General features: G+C 45.6%; 1 protein-coding gene across 1 annotated transcript in view; it reads right to left on the reverse strand.

Annotated features, from left to right (window-relative positions):
* Positions 1–24,245, reverse strand: part of LOC124595803 (ubiquitin carboxyl-terminal hydrolase 22) — a 135,200-nt gene that overhangs the window by 68,035 nt on the left and 42,920 nt on the right. The window contains exon 5 of the mRNA XM_047134694.1: positions 1,832–2,082. Coding sequence (XP_046990650.1) covers positions 1,832–2,082 — 251 coding nt within the window. The remainder of the gene's footprint in view (positions 1–1,831; positions 2,083–24,245) is intronic.

Below are 24,245 nucleotides of genomic sequence, written 5' to 3' on the forward strand. Positions count from 1 at the left end.
CTCTCCACCCTGCTTCACTTCCTACTCCTGCCTTGGAGTACCACTGTTCACCCCTCCTAAAACACAACCTCCGAACCTCCTCCACGTCCCCTCATAGCTGACAAACCCTGCCTTGAAGACCTACTACATTTACCCCGCCCTCCAAAACTCACTCCCACCACCACACAGAATCGAGAACCTAAACAGACCTGAGACACAATCATGAACCTTTCCTCCAGAAGCCTTAAACTCACAGAAATTTCAATCCTTTCCAAAGGCCTTACCTTTAGCCCCACTCCCAAATTCAGTCCTGCAGGACTTGGTACATTCTTCGCCAGGGTTTCGATTATCTCTTGTCATGCCCTGAAATGGGAAATGTCCTGCCCACTATCCTCCTGACCTCTCCCACAGTGGTATTCCGTTGTCCACCGAACCTACATAATATACTCATCCATCCATACACCACCCCTACTCCCAACCCTTAACCTCATGGCTAATATCCCTGTAATAGACCTAGATGCAAGGCCTGTCCCATACATCCTCCCACCACCACCTACTCCAGTCCAGTCATGAAAATCACCTGTCCCTTCAAAAGCAGGGCTACCTGTGAAACCAGTCATGTGAGCTACAAGCTAAGCTGCAACCACTGTGTTGATTTTTATGTGGGCATGACACCCAACAAGCTGTCTGTCCACATGAATAGCCACTGACAAATTGTGGCCAAAACAAGTGGACCACCCCATTGCTGAGCACACTGCCAAACACGACATCCCTCATGTCAATGACTGCTTCACAGCCTGTGTCATATGGATCCTTCCCACCAACACCAGCTTTTCTGAATTGCGCAGGTGGCAACTGCCCCTGCAATACACCCTATGCTCCCGTAACCCTCCTGGCCTCAACCTTCGTTAGTCACTGTTCTCACCCATCCAGCCCCTTTCCTGTTCCCATTCCAGCACTACACAGCCTTCATTCCACCATCACACCCAGTCTTTTTATTTCTCTCCTTTACCACTACTCACCCCTCCCCACATCTCCCCTCCCCTTACCTGCATAATCTGCAGAATTTCACTGTCTGCCACCCCTATCATACTATCCCCCTCCCCCCATCCTCCTCCTTACCCCCACCCAGTCGCCACTCCCATCACGTACTTGTGCTGTTGCTCGCAGTGTGGCCTCAGTTGCCTGAGGCTGTAGTCGTGTGTGTGAGTTGCGTTTATGCGAGTGTGTAAGTGTGTGTGTGTGTGTGTTGTCTAATTCTGATGTAGGCCTTACTGGCCGAAAGCTATATTTGTGAGAGTCTTTTTGTTGTGTCCACCTGTGACTCAGCGTCTCTACTATATGGTGAGTAGCAACTTTCCTTTCACAATACTGTTACATTCCATCCTGCTTTTTCCATTGTCTAATCTAATCTATAATGGATACTCTGCAAAGCTTTACTTTTTCCTACCACAACAGTGACAACTTCACTGATATGAACCTGGCTGTGTTTCTAATTTGCTTGAATGTAAACTATTTTGAATATCATTATTTTAATACAACCGCAACTGCCATAACTATTCATCCAGTCATTCAGGGTCTATACAAAGCAGTACACCATTCACAATAATAAGCCACTTCTACAGATTTTCCTATTGATGGCATGTGGCATTGGAGATCTCGAATGGAAATTTTTCCCGCAATGTATCAATTGGTATTAAACATGCTTCTGAAAACACTTGGTTACTTTATTTTAACGTTCAGTGTTTGTTAAAAGGTTGGTCTATTTTTCATATGATTAATATTTAATCACAAAAACAGTTTTAGTGAAAATTAAATGACATGGCAAATATTTGACTATTAGCTCACTTACTTGCAAGCTTGGCAGACAACATCTGACTGCAAACCACCTGTAAATATCTGATCTATGATGCAATTGCAATGATGTGGATTGCTTGTGGGAAGAGGGCTGGTGCCCTTACAGTGACGATGAAGGACATCGAGCGCAGCTATGAAAAATTCGTGCGCATCTTGCTGTTCGTAACCAGCTAGGTGGCGTGCATGGGTCCAGATAAGATGCAGCAAACGATGTAACGTCAAAGGTGTCTTCTTACCAGAATAAAACTAGAACAGGAAAATGATTAAAATTAGTGTAGAAAAAATATTTTTCATCTCAATATATTAACTTTTTAAATGAAAGAACTCCAAAGAATTTTAGAGAACTCTTTTAATACACAAAAAACTTAGCATAAAACAATACATATATGAAAAATAAGCAAACAAATTTCTGATCTGTCACCACAAAACAAAAGATTCTATGAGAACGTCTTATAATGCAGATTGTTAATCTTCTGGTCATAATCAGTAGATGAAGCAAAGTATCAAATCTTTTGTTGTCTCTAACGATACCTATTTCTGAGCTGTTCTTGCAATACACTGCTCTTGGGAGGAAGAATATTACATTAAAATCCCAAACTATACACTGTAACACACCCAAGACTAATAAACCACACAGTTTTTGAAGTACTAGAATATAAAGCTAGACACACAGGCATTGTGTAGTGCTCTTCAAACCAATGACTGGGGTGAACATCAGTGCTTTATAAAGCATGGTCCTACTGTAAGTGGTCTGGTCTTTTTGTGCCTCAGAAACCAGTTGCCCAGCAAACACCAGGACTGTGCACAATTGAGATACATCTGGATGTAATATTGATGCCCACCATTGTCCATTATCTGTACGCTACTAACAAAAAACAGTATGTTTGTGAACAATCCCAACGACAGTCTCTCTGGACTTCCAGGGCAAAGGGTTAGTATTATACACAACTGTCACCTGTTCAGTCAGGTTCAGATGTGGGTGGCGAGGCTGTAAGGAAGAGACTTTCTGACATAGAACAGAGACAAATCCAACACACATCACTCAAAATAGTGTTCCACCGCCTACCCAACCTACAGGATATCCTTGTCCATCCATATTCCAACCCTTTACCCCATGGGTCATTGCTTTGTGGTTGGCCCAGCTGCAAGGCCTATCCCAAACAGCCACCAAACACCACCTACTGCAGTCCGGTCACAGGCATTTTCTACCAAACAAGTAATAGGGCCACTTCTGAAAGCAGCCATGTTATATATATCTGCTATACTGTAGTTACTACTGAGCACCATTCTACATGGGCATGAAAGTAGTCAAATGTCTACTCGCATGGATGGCCACCACTAAACTGTGCCAAACAACAGCAAACTTGACAATCCAACTGCCGAACATATTGTGAACCACAACACAAGTTGTCTCCACATCTGCTTCACTAATAAGCTTTTTGGATAACCCCCCCCCAGCACTAATTTCTCTATCCAACATATCCTGTGATGTCACAACAGCTGATGAACAGACATTTAATAAAACAAATACACCTTGTTTTAATAATTATAATAAAAGCATTTTTCGAGTCTCATTTATGATTAAACTGAAATGGCTTCAAACTGATCAAACAATGAAAAATCCAGGATACAATGTAACAATATTATGAAAAGGAAAGTTGCTACTCACCAGATAGCTGAGTCACAGACTGGCACAACAAAAAGCCTGTCACAAATAAGCTTTCAGCCATGAAAGGACACACACACACACACACACACACACACACACACACACACACACACACAAGCAAGCACACACAACTCACACACATGACTGCAGTCTCTGGCAGCTGGAGCCACACAGTGAGCAGCACCAGCAGTGTGTGATGGGAGTGGCACCTGGGTGGTGGTAAGGAGACTGGGGCAGGGGGCAGAGGTGTGGAGGGATAGTAGGACAGTGGTAAGAAACACTGAAGTGCTGCTGGGGAGTGCGCAGGCACGAGGTGGAGAGAGGGTAGGGCAGCTAGGTGCAGTCAAGAGGTTAGATGGAAGGCAGGGGAGAGGATACGGGGGGAGGGGGCAGAAAAGGAGTGTAGTAAGACTGGGTGTGTTGGTGGAATGAGGGCTGTGTAGTGCTGGAATGGGAACAGGGAAGGGGATGGTTGGGTGAGGACAATGACTAACAAAGGTTGAGGCCACAACGGTTAGGGTAACAGGATACATTGCAGGGAGAATTCCCACCTGCAAATTCAGAAAAGCTAGTGTTGGTGGCAAGAAACCATATGCACAGGCTGTGAGGCATTCATTGAAATGAAGGATGTCGTATTGGTCAGCATGCTCAGCAACAGGGTGGTACACTTCTTTCTTTACCACAGTTTGTTGGTAGCCATTCATGCAGACAGACAGTTTGTTCGTTGTCATGCCCACATGGAATGTTGGAGGATGTACGGGACAAGTTCTTGCATCAAGGTCTGTTACAGGGATAGGAGCCATAAGCTAAGGGGTTGGGAACAGGGGTTGTGCAGGGATGGACGAATACATTGTGAGGTTTGGTGGACGACGGAGAGGTAGTCGAAACCCTGGCAAAGAATGTAATTCAGTTGCTCCAATCCTGGGTGGTATTGAGTACCACACAGGACTGGAGCAACTGAATTACATTCTCCACCACAGTTTCGACTACCTCTCGTCATGACCTGAAATGATAAATGTCCTACCCACTGTCCTTCCCACACCTCCCACACTGGTATTCCACCATCCACCAAACCTACATAATATACTCATCCATCCTTACACAACCCCTGTTCCCAACGCCTTACCTCATGGCTCATATTCCTGTAATAGATCTAGAAGCAAGACCTATCTCCCATACATCCTCCCTCCACCTCCTAATCCAGTCCGGTCAAAAATATCACCTATCTCATCAAAGGCAGGGCTACCTGTGAAACCAGTCATTTGATCTACAAGCTAAGCTGCAACCACTGTGCGGTCTGTCCGCATGTATGGCAACTGACAAACTGTGGCCAAGAAACAAGTGGACCCACCCTGTCGCTGAGCGTGCTGCCCAATACGACAGCCTTCATTTCAATGACTGCTTCACAATCTGTGCCATATGGATGCTTCCTACCGACACCAACTTTTCTTAATTCCACAGGTGGGAACTCTCCTTGTAATATATCCTACATTCCCGTAACCCCCCTGTCCTCAATCGTAGTTAGTCATTGTCCTCACCCATCCAGTTCCTTCCCTGTTCCCATCCCCACAGTACACAGTCTCCATTTCGCCATCGCACCCATTCTTTTTTGTTTCTCCTTTTCCGCTACCCCCAGCCTCTCCCCTGCCCTCCGTCTAACCTCCCAACTGCACCTAGCTGCCGTATTCTCTCTCCACCTCCTCCTTGCGCACTCCCCAGCTGCACTTCAGTGCCCCCTACCCCTACCCTACTATCTCTCCCCATTCCCACCCCAGCCTCCTCCTTACCCCCACCCAGATGCCACTCCCATCATGCAGTGCTGCTCGCAGTGTGGCTCAGCTGCCAGAGACTGCAGTCACGTATGTGTGAGTTGCATTTGCGTGTGTTCGTGTGGGTGTGTGTGATCTATTTTCGACAATGGCTTTCTTGGCTGAAAGCTTATTTGTGAGTGTCTTTTTGTTGTGCCTACACTATGTGATCAAAAATATCCAGGCACCCCCAAAAACATATATTTTTCACATTAGGTGCATTGTGCTGCCATCTACTGCCAGGTAATCCACATCAGCAACCTCAGTAGTCGTTAGACATTGTGAGAGAGCAGAACAGGGCGCTCTGTGGAACTCCCGGACTTCAAACGTGGTTAGGTGATTGAATGTCACTTGTGTCATATGTCTGTACACGAGATTTCCACACCACTAAACATCCCTAGGTCCACTGTTTCCAATGTGGTAGTGAAGTGGAACATGAAGGGTCACGTACAGCACAAAAGCGTACAGACTGACATCGTCTGTTGTCTGACAGAGACCGCAGACAATTGCAGAGGGTCGTAATGTGTAATAGCTAGACATCTATCCAGACCATCACACAGGAATTCCTTGAATTTCATGGTCGAGCGGCTGCTCATAAGCTACACATCAAGCCGGTACATGCAAACGACACCTCACTTGGTGTAAGGAGCGTAAACACTGGACAATTGGACAGTGTAAAAACGTTATGTGGAGTGACTAATCATGGTACACAATGTGGTGATCCGATGGCAGGGTGTGAGTATGGCAAATGCCCAGTCAACGTCACCTGTCAGCGTGTGTAGTGCCAACAGTAAAATTTGGAGGCAGTGGTGTTATGGTGTGGTCAAGTTTTTCATGGAACGGGCTTGCACCATTTGTTGTTTTGCATGGCACTATCACAGCACAGGCCTACACTGTTGAAGAGCAATTCAGGGATGGTGACTGCTTCTTTCAACACGATCGAGCACCTGTTCATAATACCTGGCCTGTGGTGGAGTGGTTACACCACAATAACATCCCTGTAATGGACTGGCATACACACAGTCTTGACCTGAATCCTCTAGATCGGCTTTGCGATGTTTTGGAATGCCGACTTTGTGCCAGACCTCACAGACCAACATTGATACCTTTCCTCAATGCAGCACTATGTGAAGAATAGGCTGCCATTCCCCAAGGAAACCTTCCAGCACCTGACTGAACGTATGCCTGCGAGAGTGGAAGCTGTCATCAAGGATAAGGGTGGGCCAACACCATACTGAATTCCAGCATTACCGATGCAGGGTGCCATGAAATTTTAAGTCATTTTCAGCCAGGTGACCGGATATTTTTGATCACATAGTGTATATGTGACTCAGCATCTCCGCTATATGGTGAGGAGCAACTTTCCTTTTCATAATATTCTTACATGGCTCCAAACTGAAAGCAACAAGAAACAAAATATTTTAATAAGCAACTGAATGTGCCTTTAGTTGTTATGACTGATGTTACGTCAAAGCAGTTTGTGCAGAAAAATAATATCTTTCTTATATTGTATTTTTCATCCTCAGGTCACACAAATGGTTTCCTAGCCAGTATTGACATCTGAGCCATCTTCAGGGGATGTGCATATATTTCATAGCAACTAAAGTCCGTGTCACGTTGGAAGGCTGCCCAGTTTTCAGCCGCTCTGTGCATCCCCCTCCACTAGCCACTGTCAGCCAATAATATTCATTCTCTTTCCGAGCGGTTAGCAGCAAGTTACACCTAGACAGCGAGAATCTCACTCCTACATGATGCAGTACTTCACGACAACCGTATTATTGATTCAACTTTCAGTTTTTTTTTTTTTTTTTTTTTTTTTTTTTTTTTTTTTTTTTTTTCTTTTAGCAGTGTAGGTGTGAAAGCAGGCAAGTGGGATTTTTACTGCATTTATAACTTTTTCAAACACGAATTTTAAAGCAGGTCTCCAACTGTTGACATTTGAAGACACAACAATGGACTCCAACAGAACCATGTGGTGTCAGCAATAGACCTGTAAAGAGAGTTTTAAGTGAAAGTGTCAGACCTGTATGAACAGTAGAAAAAGTTGGTTTCATGTCGCTTGGAAAGCATCGAATTTGCAAGGAACCTGTAACACAAATGGATGGTTTTAACAATGACTTTTTAAAGTGCTCCATGTGAATGATGAATGACTGAGATCACAAAAACGTGTCACATTTATGTGGGAGAAAGTTAGCTTCAATGGTAAGTGCTTCGACAGTATAAAGAATTTTAAAAGACATTGATTCCTGATAGTTAAGAAGAAAGTTTGTAGTTCAAAGAAGTGACATAGGTGCAGATGAACTACATCCCATATAAAGATTCATGATCCAAGAGAAGGAGGTAATTCACCTTGATGAAACATGGGCCAATTAGCATCATTCCAGGAAGATCTGTTGGAAAGTGAGTGATGGTACTGGCAGTTTTAAAGTTTTCATAGGAATAGGTTCTCGGATAATTATTGTGCATTCTGACACTTCTAGTTTTGTTTCTGAGAGTAAACTTGCATTTACGTGTACGAAAAACAGCAGTCACTACCATTCGGAAATGAGCACTGTCAGTTTCGTAACGTGATTCACATTTCTTGTCATAACTTGCTTCAAAGTCGGTCTTGCCAGTTATAATTCAACTGTTACAAAGAAAACACCAAGTATAAACACCAGAAAAGCGGATAATTTTTGCTGGCTTAAAAATAAAAATATTAAGCACAGTATAAACCAGACTCTTGCTGATGTCCTGCGGCTCATTAATTTATAAAAGTCACGTGACAGAATGTATAAACTTGACTTCCTTGCATGTGAATGGGGTCACACAGTTTTGTGTTTACCCACGTGTCACTGTCAGTGTAGCCCTATGGAATTAATTTTGGCTAAGGATAAGCCTATATGGGAAGGAGAGGGGGGGGGGGGGGGGGGGGGGGGGAAGAAATCAAGATAACACTCACTGAATAATAGAAGTGGCGGTGGTATTACGATGTTGACTTTGGAACAAAGTAACAGTGTTTCCCAGTTTTAAAGACTTGAGGTTTTTAAAAATGTGTTTGTCAACATATCAGATTTATACCAATAATGAGAACTTCCTAGCATTTTTGATTAGGTCTTTGTATCCTTTGAATTATGCAGACTATAATGTTCAACGTATTGCCAAAGGAGAAGTTAAGTTTCTCTCACCATGTTGTATGCTCTAATAACATGCGAGAATGCAGCTGGATAAATTCGTCAAAAGTTTAATATTTCTACATGTAAACCCTTGTCATTTTCAAGGCACGAACTGGATAAACACCTAAAATGACAGTAACTGTTACTGGTCAATATATCGGTGGTTTTCAATGTTATCAGTCACCATTTCCTGGAGTTATTCACAGATGATGGTTAATTATTTGCTTGTTCAATGGGTTATAAATACGATCTCTCACTGTAATGTCGGAAGAGTTAGTTTACACTCATAATTCCCATTAACAGTGAAAAATATGACAAATTACTGACCACTTTTATGATAGTATTTTCATTAGTCTTTTCTACCACTATTTTTTTTTTTACTCAAAGTGATTACACTTGACTACAGTCAAACACATCAACACACACACCTTATACACATTTTTAAATATCCTATTGAGTAGAAGCAGTTGTAAAGCAAATATAATGATTTTGGTTTGTGCCTGAAGTTAATTTTGTTGTGTATTAAATTTTTACATATAATACAGTTCAAATTGCAATAAATGATAATTATTGCAAGCAGTTTCAATGATCTTGTCATTAGACAATTGTCATTTTGAGAAAAATTGTACTTCCACAACTTCACAAAGCTGTGTCAGCTGTTCTCGCCTCCTGACTTCACGCACTGTGGAGCAGTGGATGCAATGGTGTGAATTAATATTTCTCTTGTGACAACTGATCAAAACTGGTTTTAGTATTTACTATTCCCCTCATAGATTTGAACGTATAATACGATGCACCGTAGGCAAATGAGCCTGACTGTTGTCCGCAGCAATGCAGTTTGGCAACATGGACTTCATTTGCCCACTCTCTGCTGCCGTGCACGCGCAGTTCTCATCCCTTCACTGCTCCACCTTTATGCGCAGGAGCACCATCTTACGTGACGCAAGCTTTAGTGAAAATACGACTTGTACTCTGTGCTTCCATTTTACTGCTTTGGAACAAACTTCAAACACTAATAGTTGTTGAAATTTTAAGAATCAGAGTTCCTTAGTACTGAACTGGTGAAGTCCGAAGACTTTGGGCCACTAGAGTTTTGTGAACACACGTTTGTGAATCCAACAATAAAAGTATCATATGGAGCACTACACTAGCCATTGTGTAATGAATGTGCTGTCTTTTGCTGCAAAATGACACGATTCAATTCTAGACTCATTGTGGGCGCTATTTATGACTCTTTGGAAAAGGAGAGTTACATTACATAATAAGATGCCTGGCACAAAGCATGAAGCATATGGATAGTGTTATCATTGTGTGAGACGAGCACGTCTTATTGTCCGCTGCCGCCATTCACCATAACAGACTGTGAGCTGGGCAGGAGCAGCTTGCTCTGCTCCCTACATCCTCTTCTGCTGAACCACTTTCTGTTAGCAATCAAGAAAATTTCTACAAATAGTATGGTACTGTAAAGCATAGAACTTCTAACAGATCTCCTGAATGTGTCACAGGAATTAAAGGAAGAGCAATAATGTTTTATAGTTGAACAAAGAGGTGACACTAACTGAAGCAAAGGCAAATTGAAGTGTGATTTATATGGAGAATTCTGGGAAAGTGTGGGGAACCTGCCAATGAGGCTATATAAATAGTCGCCTACAGACTGCTCGTAAGTTTAGAACCCTTAAGACAACCAGAAATGTGCAGTTAAACTTTTCATCCGATAGTTTAATCCGTGCAAAAGTGTTACACAGGTAATAAACTAAATCTGTGGGAATCAGTGGAAGGTGGACAACTCTCTCAGAAAATGCTGAAGGTTTATTTCAGACAAAATAAACTTTAAACAATTTGATTACCCCACACTTCTGCAATAATATTTCCAAGGTCCATAAAACAAGATGGGCGAGATGTACAGATCATGAGCATTAATTATTCCTATGCTATGTAAGGGGGAAGAAAAGAAGTATCTGAAAATAGTATGGATTACCAACTACAGTGTGCTACACAAAACCATTTACGAGCACCTGCGTAATTGTGTGTTGGTCTACCTTTGGAACAGAATACAGCAGCAATTTTGTGGAACAGGGATTCGATAAGTGCTTAGTAGGTATCCAGAAGTATGCAACACCTGTTGTCTGTGCATAGCTTACAAAATTCCCGTAAATTCTGGGCCAATGGTTTGTGGGTGTGGAGTGCACAAGACTTGTTCCAAAGGGTTCACACGATGTGAATTTGGTGGCCGTGACAACAACACGAGTTCACTACTGTGCTCCTTAAATTGCTGTAACACGATTGCAGTCTTGTGCCATGAACAGTAACCCTGCTGAAAAATGCCATTGGGGATGACTTGAAGCAGAAAGGGATGCAAGTGTTATGCATAATGTTCATGTAGTCCACAGCTGTCATGGTGCCTTCAGTTACTACCAAAGGTCCCTTGGAAGTCCAGGTGAATGTCCCCTTCTAGCGTAACACTGTCCACAATACCCTGCGACAATGACACAGGGCTTGTTTGAAGCAGCTGCTCACCTAGATTATTGCATATTTTGGCGTGACCACCGACCTGGTGCAACAAGAAATGTAATTCATTCCATCAGGTGACACGTTCCCATTAATCCACATTCCAATTTCGATGACCTCATACAAATGTTATCATAATTGATGATGACATTGCGTCACCAAGGGAATGCATAAGGGTAGTCTGCTGCAGAGCTCCATATTCAACACTGTAACAAAACAATGTGCTCCAAAACACTTTGAAATGTAGCAATGTGACGAGAATGAATGCCCACATTCCAGCTTAGTGCAACTTTTAATATGTAGTGTCTGCAAATAAGAGTAATTGATTATTGCAGAGGAAAATGTGGCTGCAGGATGAGCAATGAAAGAAAAGTTGCAGCAAGTTTTATCACACAGGGGTGAAACCAAATTCAGCTTGATATTGAGCGTGAGGCAAGCCGGCGCAACGGTGGACGAGCGGTTCTAGGCACTTCAGTCCGGAACCGCCCGACTGCTACGGTGGCAGGTTTGAATCCTGCCTCGGGCATGGATGTTTGTGATGTCCTTAGGTTAGATAGGTTTAAGTAGTTCTAAGTTCTAGGGGACTGATGACCTCAGATGTTAAGTCCCATAGTACTCAGAGCCATTTGAACCAAGCCAAGCCGGCGCAGATCGCAGCGTCGCATGCTTCTGGAGTGAGCCGAGTTGGGTGTTGGTGTGGGGTCACAGTGATCTGCATGAGCCAAGAAGTGGAGGAACAGTGCCCTCCAGCAAAGGGAAAGTAGTTCTTCCAATGAACAATTAAGGTAAAGCAGGGAGCAGCGGCAAATATTAGATAAAAGTACAGATCCATAATATGAGTGCTAGAGAATCAGTAAGAGTGAGTTAAACTTGAGAAGGTTCAATTCCATGTAAAAGAAGGTGGCTGACATCACAGCAACGCAGAGAGAGGGAAGGATGTCAGGAACGCCAGTGTTAAGGACTTAAGAGTTCTGGCAGTGAATGGGACGGATGGGCGTCAGCATTGCTAGTCCAAATCTCATAAATAAGCTTTGAGTTTTGTTCAAACAAAGCCAGAGTGTGTTCAATCACTTGTGTATAGATTGTGCACTTTTATAATAGTGAATTATTCTGCGCAACAGCTTGGATGCTGCCAGACATGATCAAGTAAGCTGCTGCATTTGCTCCTGCTGCTGTACTTCCAATTTGTGGCCAAGTGACAACTTTTTGCTACTAATCTGAATTGAGGGATGTTAATGAGGCGTCAATGGGTATTCTGTGCATTTCTTTGGAAAAGATCCTGGCACTGTGTGTGGAAGACCTGTGTCGCAGAAACAGTATTATACTCTTGAGAGTGCAATTGGGATTAGCCTTATTGTGACAAGATTTAGTACACCTTGGAACCGCACAGAAGGATGCACTGGAGGTGTAAACACCACACTGAGGGCACAACCACATGGTCACCATCATAGAGGATTCTTAGTTGCACAGGAGAGAATTGGTGTTATTTGTTGAAGTTTGTAAGAAGGTTTTATAGAGACCAACGTGCCTCAACAATATACATGATTTTTATCAGAACCTTGTTGCTTTCTTTAGTGGTGGCAACCCTACACTTCCATGCATTAGCCTTATGATTTGGAAGAGATACAGAATTCACAGAGTGGCGATCACCACACAGGCGGCTGCGCTGCAGTCAAAGTCATGTAATTTCTAGATCTAGCAACCGCAGAGGCTGACTACGCTGTTAACATGCACAGAGGACCCATCACACACCCTTGTAATGCTATCACTTCCTGTACCAATCAGCCACACTGGTCCAGGTGTGTTGTTGCACACAAATTGTCATTCACTGCTTCTCATGTTGGGATCCTGATGTCAGCTCTTATTTCGTTTGTAGCCAGCTAGGAGGCGTAGGGTATTCTCCTTCATAGAGCAGGACATGATGAAATGTTGTCCTGTCTATTACATCTGCCACAGGTAACTGCCTATCCTGTTTTACAGAGTGAGACACCCCAAAACCTCTGAGTATTTTCCATAGATGCTCACACTAGTACACGAACAGCCAACCAGCTTCTCTGTTTCGGAGATGCTCATTCCCAGGCACCAGGCTACAGCAATTTGTCATTTGTTAAAGTGGTTTATTTCAGTGGATTTCCTCATTTGCTGCCTGTACCATCACTAGAATGATTCTGCATTTACCTCTGCACAGTTTAAATATTTTCCTTACAGTGTCACAGAGTCACATGTGGCATTTAATCTCATGGTGGGCAGTGGTTATGTTTTGAATCTTAGTGTACAGGGGTTGGAACACCAGAAAAATTCATGCTCAGACATCAATGCACATGCTACCAATTGTGGTCAGAATAGTTGGTTGGTTGTTCGAGGTTTAAGGGACCAAACAGCAAGGCCATCAGTCCCTTGTTTCAAATATGCGCCATTCCGCTAATGGGACAACTCAGTAAAGTCAGAACAATAAAACGGAAAAAGGGAAAAACGTAAAAAGGCAGTCATGTTGTCATTGGTAAAAAACAAAATGAGGGAAGTCGGCAAGAGAACGAACCCAACACTATGCTGAAGCAGCATAGGCAAGACCACCTGTGACTTAAAAGGTACAACTGCTATAATGTAGAAAGTATGTATGGGAATAGAAAGACTAACCAAGCCTTTAAAAAAAGGGTAAGAACAGAGTAAAAGGGGAAGAAAAGAGGATTTCGGTCAGGGAGGTGAATCAGGAATCTCCAAACACTGCTTACAGTGGGAAACACCCAAACACTCACCGCCCTGCCCCCAACACCAGAGAGAGATTAAAAACCTTAAAACTGAGAATAAAAACCACTTTCCCGGAGGAAACTGAGAACCAGAGAGACCATCCTGGAATCGTCAGCCAACATCAAAGGTAAAGTGTGGGGGAGCCTGTACTTAGCACGCCGAGCCAAAAGAAGGGGGCATTCAACCAAAATGTGGGCTACCGACTGGAAGGCTCCACAACCACATAGTGGGGGTGGCTCATCACGCAAAAGAAAACCATGGGTCAACCGAGTATGGCCAATGCGGAGACGACACAGCGTGGTCGAGTCCTTTCGGGAGATGCGAAAGGAAGAACGCCACGGGCCTGGTGTCACCTTAATTGTACGAAGTTTATTAGACAGGGGAGTAGCCTCCCAAGAATCGGCCCATGACTGTGCGAAGTGGGATTTGATGTGAAGCCATAAATCCGCTGCAGGAGGGGCTACAGAAAACGGGGGGTAAGTAACTGCTCCCCCAGCCAAACGATCAGCGAGCTCATTACCCGGGATACCCACATGGCCAGGGACCCAAAGGAAGTCAATGGAACAAGCAGCACGGTGAATATCAGCGAGATGGTCATGGATGGCAGAGACCAAGGGATGGCGTGAAAAACACCGGTCAATAGCAAGAAGGCCACTCATCGAGTCCGTGCATAACAAAACGTGGTTGTGTTGGGACTTTTTAATAAAGGTAAGGGCCTGGGAAATTGCCATCAATTCCGCAGTAAACACCCCATATGTAGGTGGCAGCAGATGACTTTCCGTTCCAACAGAGGATGTGAAGGCATACCCAACACGATCAGCAGATTTAGAGCCATCAGTGTAAAAAACAACAGCATCCCGAAGCTCCCATAAAATTTGGCGGAAAAAGGAACGGAACACCACCGGGGGGGATGGAATCTTTCGGACCGCGGCGGAGATCCATCCGAAGTCGAGGCTGAGGGACTAACCAAGGAGGGGTGGAGGGGAGGGAGCGAGGAAGACAGGACAAAGAAGGAAGCTGAAAATCACGGCAAAGAGACGCAAGGCGCAGCCCAATCGGTAAACCCGCCCGAGGGCGGGAGTCGGGTGGGCGACGTCCATGGTCTGGGAACAGGATAGAATAGGAAGGATGAGTGGGAGAGGAACGGATAGTAAGTGCATAAGACACCAGAAGCTGGGACCGCCGAACAGAAAGGGGGGGGGATCCCAGCTTCAACCAGGAGACTATCAACAGGGCTAGTAAGGAAGGCACCGGTGGCCAAAAGGATACCACGATGGTGGACTGGATCCAGCACATGCAGTGTGGAAGGAGCAGCTGAACCATAAACTTGACAACCATAGTCCAAGCGAGACAGAACTAGAGCACGATAAAGATGGAGGAGGAGGAGGGAACGGTCCGCACCCCAAGAGGAGTGGGCAAGGAAGCGAAGGACATTGAGTTTACGGAAACATCCTACCTTCAGGAGTCTGATATGGGGCAGCCAAGTGAGCTTGTTGTCGAAAAGAAGACCCAGGAAACGGAACTGTGGGACCACAGGCAATCGTTGTGCAGCGAGATAGAGTTCTGGATCAGGGTGGATCGTAGTACGGCGACAGAAGTGGACCACTCACGATTTTAAAGGAGAGAATTGAAACCTGTGTGAGAGGGTCCATGCAGAGGCACGCCGTATAGCTACCTGGAGCTGCCGCTCTGCAGATGCCATCGAGGAGGAACTAACCCAAATGCAGAAATCATCCACATACAGGGCAGGGGCGACCAAGGGACCGATAGAGGCCACAAGTCCATCGATAGCAATGAGGAAAAGAAGGACACTCAAGACAGAACCCTGTGGGATGCCCGTCTCCTGGGTCCGTGGAGAACTAAAAGCAGTACCAACTCGAACTCTGAATGACCGATGGATCAGGAACTGGCGGATAAAAATCGGGAGTGGGCCCCGAAGACCCCACTGATGAAGGGTAAGTAAGATGTGATGGCGCCAGGCCGTGTCATAGGCCTTGCAAAGGTCAAAAAACACTGCAACCAAATGGCGGCGCTGGGAAAAAGCCTGTCGAACTGCGGATTCCAGGCGAAGTAAATGATCGATTGAAGACCGCCCCTCTCGAAAGCCACACTGGTAAGGCGACAATAGATCCCGAGATTCGAGGACCCAATTGAGCCGACGGGCTACCATCCGTTCAAGTAACTTACAAACAACACTGGTCAAACTAATTGGCCGATAGCTGTCAACAGTTAGGGGGTTCTTACCAGGCTTAAGGACAGGAACCACAATGCTATCCCTCCACTGAGAAGGGAAGTCACCCTGGAGCCAGATACGGTTAAACACCCGAAGAAGATGTTGCCGTTGTGGAGCACTGAGATGTTGAAGCAGTGGGTTATGAATGGAATCTGGGCCAGGGGCCGTATCATGAGAAGAAGATAGAGCAGAAAGAAATTCCCATTCAGTAAAAGGTTCATTGTAAGATTCTGACTCACAAGGGGTGAAACATAAGGTGGAAGCTTCAGCCAGCTGTTTTTGATTAAGGAAAGCAGCTGGATAGGGGGCTCACGCTGACGCCACTGCAAAATGGGTCGCAAGATGTTCTGCAAGAACTAATGGGTCCGTATAAATGCCATCTGGGAGGTGAAGACCTGGGAGGGTGGACTGCCGATGGCAACCTTGGAGAGAACGAAGGGTAGCCCATACCCGTGACAGAGGGACAGTAGAACCAAGGGAAGAAACGAATCGTTCCCAACATATCCGCTTATTCTGTCTGATTAAATAACGGGCTTTAGCACAAAGGCGTTTAAAGGTAGTAAGGCTGGCTACGGATGGGTGCCTCTTAAAGTGTTGCAAAGCTCGACGGCGATCACGGATGGCAATGGCAATGGCCGTACTCCACTACGGGACTTGCCGGCGACGAAATGGTCCAGATGAGCGCGAGACAGCAAGGCTAGCAGCGCGAACAATCGCGTCAGACACGTCACGTAGGACGTCATCAATATAACCCGACAAAGAGGGAGAAAACTTGACCCGTGCAGTGTATAGAGGCCAATCGGCGCGGTGGAAAGACAAACGAGGTAACCTGTCCAACGGGGAGTGGGAAGGGAGCGTGATAATCAACGGGAAATGGTCACTATCACAAAGGTCGTCGTGTGGCGACCAGTGTAATGAAGGGAGGAGAGAGGGAGAAGAAAGAGAAAGATCAATGGCAGAAAAGGTACCATGACCGGCACTGAAATGAGTAGGGGAGCCGTAATTAAGAAGACACAGGTCGTGGTCTGCAATAAATTGGTCTATAAGAAGACCTCGTCTAGATGGAAAGGCACTGCCCCAAAAAAGATGATGAGCATTAAAATCCCCAAGGAGGAGGAAGGGAGGAGGAAGTTGCTGAAGAAGGGCAGTTAAGGCAGCAGGTGTAAGAGTACTGTCAGGAGGGAGATAAAGATTGCAAACTGTGACTGCAGAGTCTAAGTGGACCCTAACAGCAACCGCTTCCAATGTAGTTTGGAGAGGAATCCACGAGCTAGCAATTTCTGTACGGACCAACGTACAAACGCCACCAGAAGCCCGCAAGGGTCCGACCCGATTTCGACAGAAAACACGGAACCCACGGAGGGTTGGTGAGTGAGCATCAGTACAATGAGATTCCTGGAGAACCACACAAGCTGCAGAGTAGGACGAAAGAAGGGATTTCAATTCCGGAAGGTGACGATAGTATCCATTACAATTCCATTGGAGAACCACAGAATGATGGTTTAAATGGGGGCTGAACACGCTAAATCCAGTCATACCGCCGGGTCCCCACCCGTCACCGACAAGGAGGGGGCGACATCCTTGAATGACAGGTCAGAATCCGGTTGTGAAGTCGGGGAAGGGACCTCCGGTGACACCAGAGGCTCTTTGTCCTGGGACTTATGTTTCTTCTTCTTTTCAGCCTGAGATCGAGGAGGGCTGTGTGGCATAAAGGAGCCAGCTGCAGCAAGATCAGGAACAAAAAGAGACCGGGTGACCTGGGGGCCGACAGACCGCGGCTCTCGCGGTTGTCGCGCGGCTCAGACCTTTGGCCTGGAAGGTGCTGGGAAGGGGGATCCCGGGAGAGGCGCCCTTGACCAGCAGACGCCGAAGGAGTGGGACACTTCTCCGGCTGGGGAGGGGGAGCAGCGCGGTTGTCGCGCGGCTCAGACCTTTGGCCTGGAAGGTGCCGGGAAGGGGCATCCCGGGAGAGGCGCCCTTGACCAGCAGACGCCGAAGGAGTGGGACACTTCTCCGGCTGGGGAGGGGGAGCAGCGCCCATAGGAGAAGGTGTGGGAGCCGCAGGGGAGGGGGGGAGGAGAGGGGTCCGGGATGGGGGAAAGGAAGGGGGAGGAAGGGGTGAAGATGTAACCAAGGCGTAACTAGATGTCATGGACACAGGGTGCAGGCGTGCATATTTCTTACGGGCCTCTGTGTAGGTTAAACGATCGAGGGACTTGTACTCCTGTATCTTTTTTTCTTTCTTATATACTGGGCAATCTGGTGAACGTGGAGAATGACTACCATGACAAATTACACATACAGGAGGGGGAACACAGGGACTCCCCTCATGGAGTGGACGTCCACAGTCACCACAGAGAGGGGCCTGGGAACAGCGAGAAGGCATGTGGCCAAAACACAAGCACTTAAAACACCTCATAGGAGGTGGGATGTACGGCTTCACATCACAGTGATAGACCATAATCTTAACTTTCTCAGGGAGGGTAGCCCCTTCAAAGGCCAGGATAAAGGCACCAGTATCAATACGATTGTCTTTAGGACCCTTCTGAACACGCCGAACAAAGTGAACACCCCGCCGTCCGAGACTGTCCCGAAGTTCCTCATCAGTTTGAAGGATGAGGTCCCTGTGAAAAATCACACCTTGTACCATATTTAGAGACTGGTGAGGGGTAATGGACACAGAAATTGTGCCAAGATGGGTACAGGCACGAAGGGCAGCTGACTGGGCAGCTGACTGGGCAGCTGAAGCAGTTTTTATCAGCAATGAACCCGACCGCATCTTGCTCAGGGAGTCCACTTCGCCAAACTTGTCTTCAATGTGTTCCACAAAGAATAAAGGTTTGACACTGGTGGAAGTATCTCTATCAGTCCTAGTGCAAACTAGATAACGGGGGAAAGGTTTTGCCCCTAGACGACGGGCCTGACCCTCTTCCCAGGGGGTAGCCATGGAAGGGAAGGCCGAAGGGACAAGAGAAGCAGCACTTGAGGAATCAGTTCCACGCAGAGAGACTGCCGCAGAAGAACGGCCAGAGTTTTGGACCCGTATGCGTTTCATCTGCATAGCGTCCGCCCTGATACCACCCACTCCGATCAGGGGCTCTCCTCACGGGCGCCACCCAGACACAGCAAGGGCCGTCTGGCACGGCGGCCATTGCCGGGAGTTCCGATGCTCCAGGATGACGAGCAACCACTCCAAGGCATGCATGAGGAGGTCACAGCTCAGGTATCAGAAGTGTGATCCCTGTGTGTTCAGGGGGCTCAACCAAAAGGGTACATAGCGGCCCCACCACACGGGCTGGCTACCGTGCTGGCTATGCACCCTAGTATCAGACAACGACGTGAAAGAAAAGGTGGAATGTACTAGGAGGGCGCACGTCGGAGACACTAGATAAGGTGCTCTTCCCCAAATGGCTCACACTACGGAGGAGAAATTTTGTAATGGAGGTCAAACCCCAGAGGGGGACCAAGGAATGCCAAAAGGAGGAGATGATTATGCAGCAAAGCCGAATTGGAAAATCAACAGAACCAGGAGAATAGCGGGGCCAAGATAAGCAAGGACACCAAGAGAGGGAGAGGAGAGGGTGAGGGGAAAAGAGCAAGGAGGGGAAATGAGGGGAAGGGAAAGGAAATGCAGCCCTGGAGAGAAAGAAGGCTGCAATGGCTCGGGGCCCCGTGCTCGCCACAAAAGAGTTGTGGACCCCCAGGGAGGGGGGTCAGAATAGTGTTCTGTATAGTTGTGTGTATATTTCGTTAGAGCTAAGTAAATTTGAACATGGGCAAACTGCTGGTGCTCATATGGTGGGTGCCTTTAATCTAGGTAGCTGAAGCTTGGTGTTTCAAGAGGTACAGTACTTAAGATTTATACCACATACAGGGAAAGTGGAAAATCATCATCCACTAAGGCACATACCGAGAAAATGGAAAAACATCATCTGCTAAGTCACAATGTGGACGAAAGTGTGCGTTATCATGACTGACCATGATCGAAGATGTCTCTGATAAAAAATAAGAGGGTGACACCTGCAACAGTTATCGGAGAACTGAATGTCACACTCACTAAGACTGCCAGCACCAAAACATGATGGGAGCTCCATAGGCAGGAAATTGCAGGGCAAGATGGAATTCCAAACCAACTCATTGGTGATGTAAATGCTTGTAACAGGAAAACTTGGTGCAAATGCCATAAACCCTGGGCTATGGAGTATTGGAAGGAAGTCACTTGGTCGGATGAGTGTTGTTTCACACTGTTCTCAAATTCTGACTGAATTTACATCCCAAGTTCAAAATGAAGTGATGATTAGGATAGCCATATCATTGAATTCCATGTGCCCCACTGCCACTCCTCTAGGTTGCGTTACTGCCAAGGATTATGTGGCCATTTTGGCTGATCAGGTCCATCCCGTGGTACAGTGTTTGAACTCCACTTGTGATGCTGTGTTCCAACACAACACGACCCCTGTTTACACAGCCTGCATTGCCCTCTACTGGTTTTTTTGAGCACAAGGATGAATTGTCACATCGGCCCTGCACACCACAGTCACCAAATCTCAATATTAGGGGGATTTTTTGGTCTACTTAGGAGGAAAGAGTGTGTAATCACTATCCATTTCCATCATTGTTACCTGAATTTTCCACTATTTTACATGAAGAATGGTATAATACTCCACTGAAAACCATAAGAGACCTGTATTTATCCAATCTGAGACAACTGGATGCTGTTTTAAATGCCAATTGTTTTCCTACGCCGTATTAGGCATGGTAACGTGTTGCGTTTATGGTGTTTCCATATTTCTGTCCATTAACTGTATCCACCTAAAGAAGTATATTAAATATGATGACTGATAACTGAATTGTGAACACACTGCCAAATTTTAAACTCTGCAATCTAGTTTTCATGATGATTAATCACACAAATTTACAATGTATAAGAATATAACGAGTCATATCAATATAATAGAGGGAAACATTCCACGTGGGAAAAATATATCTAAAAACAAAGATGATGTGACTTACCAAAAGAAAGCGCTGGCAGGTCAATAGACACACAAACAAACACAAACATACACACAAAATTCAAGCTTTTGCACCAACGGTTGCTTTGTCAGGAAAGAGGGAAGGAGAGGGAAAGACAAAAGGATGTGGGTTTTAAGGGAGAGGGTAAGGAGTCATTCCAATCTTGGGAGCGGAAAGACTCACCTTAGGGGGAAAAAAGGACGGGTATACACTCACGCACACACACATATCCATCCACACATATACAGACACAAGCTGACATATTCAAAGGCAAAGAGTTTCTTTGTAGGCCGACTTTCTCGGCGCATTCTTTCAGGATTTCGATCTGTGTTTTTGCTGATGTTGGGTCATAGGTCAGTATCGCTAGGTCGTCTGCGAATGCTAGGTAAGGGATTTCCAGTCTTTTCCTTCCTAATGTGACTGGTCTCCAGGTGTTTTGTCTCCTGACTTCAGCTTCCCATTCGCTCATTACTTTGTCCAGGACGATGTTGAACAATAGCGGGGATAGTCCATCTCCTTGTCTTAGGCCAGTGTGGATTTCAAAGGGGTCCGAGATTTCGCCCATGAATTTGACTTTGGATTTTGTATTGGTTAGTGTCTGTTCGATTAGTCTTCGGGTCTTTTGGTCTAGGCCTTTTTCTCTGAGGATTTGGATGAGGGACTTTCTGTCGATCGAGTCGTAAGCCTTTTTGAAGTCGACGAAAGTGCAGATGATTTTTTTGGGGCTTGTCATGTGGGATTTTATGATTGATTTCAGGTTGAAGATTTGTTCGGGGCAGGCTCTGTTGGGTCTGAAACCCGCTTGGTATTCCGAGATGGCGGGTTCCAGTTGTCCTTGCGTTCTGGTGAGAAGGCAGGTTGATAGAATTTTGTAGATGACCGGTAGCAGGGAAATTGCTCTATAATTGTTTGTGTCTGTCCTGTCACCTTTCTTGTGTAGCGGGTGAATGAGTGCGGTCTTCCAGTCGTCAGGTATGATTTCGGTTGTCCAGGTGTTCTGTATGATTTGTGTGATTTCGTTTAGCGAGTTTGGTCCTAGGTTCTTCAGCAGTTCTGCCGTTATTCCGTCTTCACCGGCTGCCTTGTTGTTTTTCAGTTTCTTTATGCAGTGGAGGATTTCTTCTTTTGTTGGTGATGGTGAGTCTTCCGGTGCGTTGGCCAGTTCTCGGGGTTCGAAGGTTGAGTTAGGTTCCGGGCAATTTAGTAATTTTGAAAAGTACTTCGCGAGCTCTTCACAGTTTTCTTTGTTGGTAAGTGCCAGTTTTCCGTCTTCTTTTCTGAAGCAGAGGTTCTGTGGTGAGTATCCTTTGACTTGGTTGGCGAACGTCCTGTAGAAATCCCGTGTGTTGAAATTTCTGAAGTCTTTTTCGATGGAGTTTAGCTGATCGTTTATGTATTTGCGTTTCTCTTGTCTTATTGTTTTCGATGTTTGTCTTCGAATTTCATAGAAGTTGTCCTGTGTTTCTTGTGTTTTGTTGCTGTTGTAGTTTGTGAAAGCTGTTCTTCGATTTTGTAGGGCGATTTCGCAGGTAGGGTTCCACCAAGGGTGCCTGGGTTTTCTAGTCAGCGGGATCAGTTCTTTGGCTGTGTTCACAATTTTTTGTTTAAAGCTGGTCCAATCTTTCGCCTCTTGTTTTTCCCAGTGTTCTGTGATGTTCGATTCTCTGATCTTTCTTGTATCAAATTTCGGTGAGGTCAATTTCTTTTTGTGTTGTCTTATTGGTGTGAGTTTGATTTTGATTCTTGTTAGGTAGTGGTCCGAATCTATGTTGGCGCCTTTTCTCACTTGGACGTCGTGGATTTCTTTCTGGTATTCATAGGAGATTGCCACGTGATCTATCTGGAATTCGCCTAGTGAGTGGACTGGTGATCGCCACGTCTTTTGTTTCTTGGGCTTTTTCATCAGGGAGGTTGACATGATTTTGAGGTTGTTTTGCTGGCAGAGTTCGATCAGTCTGGTGCCGTTTTTGTTGGTGAATTTGTGTGCAGGGAAATTTCCTACTGTTTTTCTGTAGCGTTTTTCTCTGCCGATTTGTGCGTTGAAATCGCCTAGTAGAATTTTCGCGTTATCTTGGGGTATTTTTGCCAGGGTGGTTTCGAGTTTGTCCCAGAATTTATCTGTTTCTTCTGGTTTGTCCTTGTTGTCTGCATTCGTTATTATTATTATTATTATTATTATTATTATTATTATTATTTGGGTTGAGGGGGCACTCGACATCATAGTAGTCTGTGCCCTGAAGAAAAGTCAGCATGCAAATCTCATGGGTGGGAACGAAGGCTGCCCACATGCAGAGCAGTTTATAATGTATTAAATTTTGCCGCCCTTCCTGCCAATTTACGGATGAGGCCTGACAGTTCAAAAACTTTCACCACCCCTGTAACACTGGTATCAGTATCTGCGAGGATGGTGGGCAGATCTCCAGCGAGACTGAGGGCCGCCCTAATAACAGCACGTAGGACACAAGTAGCCACAGTATGTAGTACACAAGTAGCCACGGTATGCTGAACTGAAAGCGGCACACCACAAACTTCGCAGAGTGGTGGATCCTACCGCCGGAGGAGGAAGCCACGTGTTAAAGGGCTAAGCCCAATGCGCAGTCTGATGAGCAGAGCCTCCTTCCAGTGGCCAGGCTGACATCATGTCCGCCAAGCCCTTGGGGTTGATTTGAGCGGCCACAGTTTATTGTCTGTCACCGGCAACCATTCAGTCTCCCACTGACGCATGACGCATCTGTCAGAAAAAGAGATGATGGCATGCTACTGGGTGGGACATTGATGGACAGCACTATCCCACCACGCTTCCTTGGTGGCTTTGCCGACCATGTCGTTGCCCTGTATCCCAATGTGGACAGGTACACAGAAAAAGATCACCACCTTGCCACAGTGTTGGAACCACTGTAAGGAGTCATGAATGAGCTGTATCAGTGGGTCTACTGGATACATATGGCAAAGTGCTTGCATTGCACGAAGAGAGTTGGAATGGACAAGAAATCTTGTACAGTAATGTCTGTGAACCCTCTTCAGTGCCATCAGAATTCCATATAACTCCGCAACATAATTTGTAAATTGTTCCGTAAGATGCACTTGAAAAACCCTTTCAGCAAAAACAGCAGAATAACCAAGAGCATTCTCCTGCTGGGACCCATCTGTATAAAAACAAGGAAGCTGTTACATACTTAAAATAGATGAAAACAAAATCTGGAGTACAAGTTTTCTTGTATTGTGTCAAGCTTAAAATCACTTTGGGCCTCTGAAGACGCCAAGGCGGCAATGCG

Source organism: Schistocerca americana, chromosome 2 (assembly GCF_021461395.2).
Source record: "Schistocerca americana isolate TAMUIC-IGC-003095 chromosome 2, iqSchAmer2.1, whole genome shotgun sequence".
NCBI classification, from domain to species: domain Eukaryota; kingdom Metazoa; phylum Arthropoda; class Insecta; order Orthoptera; family Acrididae; genus Schistocerca; species Schistocerca americana.